Source organism: Argentina silus (assembly GCF_951799395.1).
Source record: "Argentina silus genome assembly, chromosome: 8".
NCBI lineage: Eukaryota > Metazoa > Chordata > Actinopteri > Argentiniformes > Argentinidae > Argentina > Argentina silus.
Window position 1 is genome coordinate 9,330,790 of NC_139662.1, and position 7,913 is coordinate 9,338,702.

The following is a 7,913-nucleotide window of genomic DNA, read 5'->3' on the forward strand; positions in this document are numbered from 1 at the left end:
TAGAGTTATTTCTCCTGTTTATTATGCAAGGGATTTACCAGAGAGAGACATATTACACGTGTAAATAGAGTTCAGACTACAGGGGCACCCTAATGACATGCCAGTTAAGCTGCACCTCTCTCAACACTCAACCTTTGGGGCATACTTACGATATTTAGGTCATTTTAATTAGGCATCATAATAAAGTAAGGGTCATGTCACAGAATGTGATAAGATATTTCTCTATCTGATGGAGACAACTGGTTGAAACTGACAAAAGCTACAGAGGTGATGTAAGTTACACAGTGATTTGGCAGAGATTGGACATTTTATGGCTCTAATGGAATTGTTGACCCATTGCTGACAGGACTGTGGAAGAAGAGACAGAGACAGAGACAGAGACAGAGACAGAGACAGAGACAGAGACAGAGAGACTGAGACAGAGAGAGAGAGAGAGAGAGAGAGAGAAAGAAAGAGAGAGAGAGAGAGAGAGAGAGAGAGATTGAAAGCAAGAAAGAGAGAGATCCAAGTTATGCTATCTTTCAGAAAAACAGCCCTGATTCACCACTGAGGAAGTTAGTTAAACATCAACCAAACCAGAGAACCACCCCACCCCACCTCCACCTCTGGTTAGAGGCCTGGGAGGAGGAGGCTTCTCCTGTCAGTCACCACCACCTCGTAGTCTCTCCTCTGAGCCCCGGACAAGACCATCCCCATCGATTATACAGAGGTGGAGGGGGGGGGTTGTCTACCTTTTGGGGCGGAGCTTGGACAAATAGAGGGGGGTTGGGGGTGGATGGGGGGGCACTTAGCCTCTTGGACAAGTCTTTTGCCTCACTGTCAGGTAGCTGTAGCATTTGTTTGTCCAAAGCACTGGTATAGACATGGACATGGCAGATTATAGCGAGGCCCTGGACCCAGCCTACACCACCCTGGAGTTTGAGAACATGCAAGTGCTCGCCATGGGCACAGGTGAGTCCTCTTTTTGCAACCCTGTGGTTGAACTTTGAGACTTTTGGCTACTAAAAGTCTGCTCAGGTGTGGACAGTTGTTAGTTGTTGTGATAAAGAGGGTCAGCTATCCATCTATCCAAACATGAGAATGTGCTTTCGTATGCGTTTATTTCCTGACATGTCTCTTGTGTTATCACTTCTTGTTGGAATAGTAAAGCAGTCAACGATTGAAACCAAATACACTCAATGCATTTCGATCATTTGGTAAAAAAATGCTCTAAGCTTTTGTCATAGCATGACCTTTTCGTGTTCTAACTTGTATCCTACTGTTGGCATTGGTCATAGTTTACCTACGGTAGGATTACAATGAAGAGACATTCATCCTATGTGGCAGAGGTTTAAGTGAAATGGACATCCCTCTCTTGTTACCAACTGCAGGTTCCCACGGATTCTGGGGTCTATGAGATGAGCAATGCTTTTCTCAGAGTTGTATGACAAGATGATAAATGCTTTTGGAGAAGTTAAGATGACACTGAGATATTTTCCCATTCAGTCTCCCATGACATTTGGCTGTGAACTTGATTCTAAAATGAAACAATGTCATCTGAGGAGAAAAAAACAAGTCCCTCAAAACACGATTTCATTGCATAGCCAATATCATCGTCATGGTTCCCTACTAGTTGTACTAGTTTGTCCTGAAGCAAGCATTTTATAAAACAACTTTTTAGTAATCTAAAAAACATACAGAAGCCTTCAGTATGTTTTACATTATTATCATCATTATACGAGAATGGTTTGTTTGATAAAGAAACGTTTGATACTGTATGATTGATTGAACCAATCTCATTGATGACTATGAGGGCAGGGTAAGAAAGGAATACTGTCTCCACTGATTACCTTTTCAGAGGTAATCAAGCCTACTGTACATTATACTGCACCCTATTGACTTTGCCTGGGATTTCAGATACTCAGATAGGCAGTAAATACTGTGATAGATCATTGCATATGTCACCCTTTTGATCACTCAGCAATGCAATTGACTTAAATGTAATCAATTGGCCCCTTCTCACCTTCTTTGAATGAAGCCAATCATAATATTTGTTGTCAATGGAAGTTAACGGTTACAACAACTATGATGACATTATAGTTTCACAGGATTTCTTTAGTGTTAGGGTTCTCCTTTTAAAATACAGTATACTTCAAACGTTCTGACATTCATTATTGTCATTCTAAACTAAGTTAATAAACTTAAGCCACTTTTGATCATGTTGGGCAATACATTATGACTGTATAGAAGTTTTCTCTGTCCCATGTCTAACATTGATGACCTAAAGACCTAAAAGGGGCTACAGTATCACACTGCCAATTCAAACTCCTGGCAGACGCAGTTTGGGTCGAAAAGTGGCAATTTTTCAAACATTGCCTACAGAGCCCATTATAAGCATGCACTAAACAGAAGGTTTTATTTTGTGTTTTTTCCTGTCATTTCAGACTCCTCGCCGGCTGAGAGTGCAAACATGAATGCTGCCAACCACCTTGGGGCAGGCACCATGTGTGCCATCTGCGGTGACAGGGCCACAGGCAAGCACTACGGAGCCTCCAGCTGTGACGGCTGCAAGGGCTTCTTCCGTCGCAGCGTCCGCAAAAACCACATGTACTCATGCAGGTGAGAATCTACTCACACTGACACAAGATTCACCAAAGAAAAGAAACCAAGAAAACTACATCATGTTCCTTATTCCCACTTGTGTCATAACACAAATCACTCAACTACTATACCATGTAATTACCTAATCACTTTAAAACAACATGTTAATAAAGTGTTGGGTAACGCTTTAGTTAACACATATTAGGCACTCATGTACAGTTCATAAGTGTTTGCTTTCTACCTAACCCCTCAAGACACCCCCACCCGACACTGTTATTGGGGGCAAGGTTGGCCTTGAGGTTAGGGAGGCCCCAAGGTCTTTGGTTCAATCCCCGCATGTGACCCAGTGATTGAAGGGGTTGCTAAAATCACATATAACTGGCCAGCAATTACATAACTTATAGAATGAGAATGAGAAAACACTGAATCAAGACCTAATAAATGGTTAGCAATACCCCCATATTTCCCACTTAGCTACTTCTTAAACAGTTCTAAGATACAAAAAAATACTTCATAACTGTTCCCCCTACTAAAGTGTTACTAAATGTTGTTGCTTAATGTCAAGTGTTACAGGGAACCATTTCATCTGGTCAAAATTAATGATTTGCTATGTCGACACATCAAACAACAGATTTCTCTCAACTGGATTTTGATTTTTCAGACATACTGTGCAGTTCTAATCTCAAACCCTCTCTGCACATTCACTTTCCAGGTTCAACAGACAGTGTATTGTGGACAAAGACAAAAGAAATCAATGCAGATACTGTCGATTGAAGAAATGCTTTCGAGCTGGCATGAAAAAAGAAGGTAGGATACACATCCCATATCATTCATGTGCTAACATAGAATAGAGATAGAGAGAACAGAGAAGAGTAAAAAATAAACCATTTTTGATTATGATTATGTGAAGACACAAGCTGTAGTGATCCAATAATCTCGAGTCTGGTAAAGGATGTCCTAGTCCTAGAACATCCTATGATATCAGTCACTATCGTAATGTGAGCTGTGCCAATTGGGCTGCAGCTCATGGGCTATGTTGCAAGAGCCAAGAAAGCAGCACCTTGTTAATGTTCACTCCGGGATGCACTGAAGTCTATGACCGGCTTATGCTGAGCAAACAATTCTCAGGCATTATAGCCACATACTGATAAACACCACAGTCTTGGAAGCCCTTTTTCTCCCTCTCAAAGAGTCAATGCTAATATATGCTAGATAGATATAATATATGCTAAACTCGATGGAGTTAGTAATAACGATGGTAATCATAACACGATGGAATAATATTATATACCATATGTCTCCTGTGTTTTAACCATATGCAAATTGAATATTTAGGTGGCATTGTAGGGGTGAGATTTGGTAGTTTTGGCAGGGGCTTGTCAGAGCTTGTCAACTGTAGATGAGAGTGACACCCATGGTTTAAGTCTCTGTCTGTTCCTCAGCTGTACAGAATGAGAGAGACAGAATCAGCACCAGGCGATCCAGCTACGAAGACAGCAGTTTACCATCTATCAATGCACTCATCCAGGCAGATGTACTGTCAAGACAGGTAAGGTCCCTACGTATGGTTATTTCAATCTAAGCCATCTTTGCATTTACAGTATGTAGGCCATCTATGCATTTTACAAGCCACTGTATTTGGGTTGATCTCTTATCACTTTGCTATTCTGTGCTGATTAGATTTCCTCTCCGGGGCCTATACTGAACGGTGACATTAGAGCTAAGAAGATAGCTACCATCACAGACGTGTGTGAATCAATGAAACAGCAGCTTCTGGTGCTGGTAGAGTGGGCCAAATACATCCCTGCTTTCTGTGACCTGCCTCTGGATGACCAGGTGAGACACACAGTAGGGTGACCTTCAAAAGAGTTTCCCTAAGGCAGTAATAACTTGTAAAATACCAATCTACAGAAAATGGAAGCAGATGTTTTCAGGAATGGTTAATGATCAAGGGCACAGATAATCACAGTCAGTGGTTGTTTTCAACATTTTCAGTACAGGAGTGTTTTTCTTGAAAGACCTCAGGATCCTCAGACGAAGTGGTTAATGTATTTTGATATCCTGTTAGAATATGATGAGCTAGTTTTAAAGTTATATGGCTCCTCCAAAATTCCAGAATCATTAACACCATGATCACCAGGACTTGGTAACTGATTTGCTGATGTTGAATTAGTGAGGGATCTAGCAGGTGTATCTTCACATACACATGCACTCACCACTGTGTATGTGTGTGTGTGTGTGTGTGTGTGTGTGTGTGTGTGTGTGTGTGTGTGTGTGTGTGTGAGAGAGAGAGAGAGAGAGAGAGAGAGAGAGAGAATCTCTGGTTTTCTCAATGACCTTAAGGTGGTGGGAAATATTCCTGTGAGACAGCACAGTTACTGTTTTCACAAATCACTCTCCAACACCAGCTAATGTGTGCAACAATATCATGGAGACTAGCATGTATACCACTCCTGCCAAAGACTGTTTTTCAACCCTAGGAGGGCTATGGGGGTTAATCAAACTATAACCAGCAAGATAAAAGTTAAATGGATTGTCTTTGTTTCAGGTGGCTTTGCTGCGTGCACATGCTGGAGAGCATCTTCTGCTTGGAGTTGCCAAGAGGTCTATGCTATACAAGGACCTCCTGCTATTAGGTAAAGCTAACATCCTTGCTATCCTATACTGTATGTAGCTCAGGAATTTCACTGCTCTGACACTTAAATCAAACATTAAATCAAACAACTAATAAAAATGTCAGTTAGTGCTACTGACAATATGATACATTTTATTCTATGCAAAATCATTCAACACAGACCCTGCCCAACATGACAGTCATTTTATTGTGTTTCCTACAGGAAATGACCACATTATTCCCAGGAACTGCCCGGAGCTGGAGGTATGTCGGGTAGCAGTGAGGATTCTGGATGAGCTGGTGCTGCCCTTTCAAGAGCTTCAGATAGATGACAATGAATATGCTTGTTTGAAAGCCATTGTTTTCTTTGATCCAGGTACTGCTGCATAATACTATTCTTTACTTTAAAGGCACAATCTGTAACTTTCATTTCCAGTTGAAAATGCTGCCCTGCATTTGATTGTAAACTCTCTGGGTGTATACTAGTGGCAAATGTAGACACATAATATCCAATTCAAACAGTCAGACATCACATGAAGCAATAGGGTCATAAATGATCTCTCTTTGTGTTCAAAAAAAGTGATCAAGCCACTGACCTAAATAAACTACTATTATTCCAACTATAACCGTGCTCCCCACTCTCTCCACAGATGCCAAAGGTCTCAGTGACCCCAGCAAGATCAAGCGGATGCGCTACCAGGTCCAGGTCAGCCTGGAGGATTACATCAACGACAGGCAGTACGACTCGCGGGGACGCTTCGGAGAGCTGCTGCTCCTCCTGCCCACACTACAGAGCATCACCTGGCAGATGATTGAGCAGATCCAGTTTGTCAAACTTTTTGGAATGGCCAAGATTGACAACCTGCTCCAAGAAATGCTCCTCGGAGGTAATGAAGGACTCATGAAATAGCCATTGCTGGGTTCAAACAAAAATTTTAATGCTAGGCTAAAGGAATAATGTGTGAAAAGTTTCCAGAAGTTCTACTGGTTGTACTGTGGAAGTTCAATGTACTGTATTAAACTAACAACATATATTCTAGTTTGTTATCATGTTCATCGTGGACAGGGCTACAGTCAGATTAAATTGATTGTTTGGGGTATTGTGTGTCCTTCCTCCTAGGTTCTGCAAACGAGGCACCTCACGCACCTCATTCTCTTCACCCTCACTTGGTCCAGGAGCACCTCAGTAACAACGTCATCGTGGCCAGCAACATGGCGACTTCTATCCACAATGGCCAAATCTGTAAGTACCAACACATCACGCAACAGGACATGTTCATAGAAGAATCTAGAATAGAATGAAATGGAATAAAATAAAATAGAATAAACAACATTTCAAAGATTGATGGATGCAGATCGCCAGCAGTGAGCGATGGGTTTTCCCTCACTGGCATCTAGTCCCATGTGCAGAACAGAGTCAGGTAGTTGGAAGGACAAACAGGCTTGGCAGCATAATCTCTCTAAATTCTTCACTGAGACTAATCTGGCTTATTTTGTCAAAGAGAACTTCTGTTATTTTTTCTTAACATTTCTAATGCCCTCAGAAATTTCACAAAAGTGCTTATTCCTTGTCTGAAAATGGTGTTTTTCCAAGTAATGTTAATTATACCACATGGTAAATACAGTATGTTGATTTGTACATATGTGTGCAAAGTTTCCTAGTCTAACGGAACTTTCTGGTCTATTGCAGCCACTCCTGAAACCCCAATGCCTTCTCCTCCTACAGCTTCCAGCTCGGAACATTATAAAATGGCCCAGGGCGTTATAGCAACAGTACCCAAGCAACCCACCTCCATCCCTCAGCCCACCATCACCAAGCAAGAGGCCATGTAACATCTCACTAGACCACCCTTCCTTTCTCCCCAAGCATTACATCCACGGCCATGATCTATTTTACCCCTGTGTCTTTACATACTGTACATAACAGAGGGTTTTATATACAGTGAATAATCACTATCAAAGCTGTTATACGGTACTGCATACACACTAGGACAAGAGGATAAAACTGAAATACAGTAAATATTTATATCATAACTGCAATGTATCTCATAGAAAGTCATCGGAGGTCTATGGTCAAAACAGGTGCAACAACTGAGCTTCTTGATCTTTGCTTCTGAGATTCTTGACTCAAGAAGATACCGTGGCAGTGGGGTGCAAAATTAATTCCAATGGGAGATATATTGTAGGCCCAGGTACAGTACCCTTAAAACCTCAGGAGGGTACCATACCGGGATGCATGTGTGTATCAGATAATTGTACTGTAGACATATTAGATAGTTCTACTTAATCATATCAACATTGTATGAATGTTACAACAGGCCTTATGAGTATGACGAGGTAGATCATGTGTTTCGTGTTGCACAGTATTTCTAAAACAGTTGGCAAAGAGTCCCGTCAACTGAGATGGGGGCAAGACTTAGCCAGATGAAAAAACAATGACATTGTCTTGTTTTGAAATAATGTACTTTGCCAGAGCTGTATAGTCAGTTGGTTCTGAAATACAAATCAAACTTTTAAAGTTTCTTCATGAACTTGCTGTATGACAGTTATCCCCTGACTTAGTATATATGTATTGGAAATTGTTATCTAGTTATGCAATACACTTACATTATGTTTGAATTTCCATGAAAACAGCTCAATGCATTTAATACTGTATGCTCATTGCGGAGCCACTTTCTAAAAGTCTAAGACATTCAGATGTTATGGAATTCACAATTTC

General features: G+C 41.1%; 1 protein-coding gene across 2 annotated transcripts; it reads left to right on the forward strand.

Moving 5' to 3' along the window:
- Positions 1-846: 846 nt before the first annotated feature.
- Positions 847-7,661, forward strand: hnf4a (hepatocyte nuclear factor 4, alpha; the record flags this gene model as incomplete). Of its 2 annotated transcripts, none has more annotated exons than XM_083674674.1 (10): positions 847-951; positions 2,424-2,598; positions 3,293-3,387; positions 4,023-4,129; positions 4,261-4,416; positions 5,129-5,216; positions 5,418-5,570; positions 5,845-6,081; positions 6,315-6,437; positions 6,885-7,661. In XM_083674674.1, 10 exons carry the CDS (start codon positions 864-866, stop codon positions 7,025-7,027), a joined length of 1,365 nt encoding a protein of 454 aa, XP_083530800.1. In that variant the 3' UTR covers positions 7,028-7,661. The 2 variants fall into 2 exon arrangements, with proteins under 2 accessions (XP_083530800.1, XP_083530799.1); XM_083674673.1 differs by having other exon boundaries at positions 864-951; positions 6,921-7,661.
- Positions 7,662-7,913: the final 252 nt, after the last annotated feature.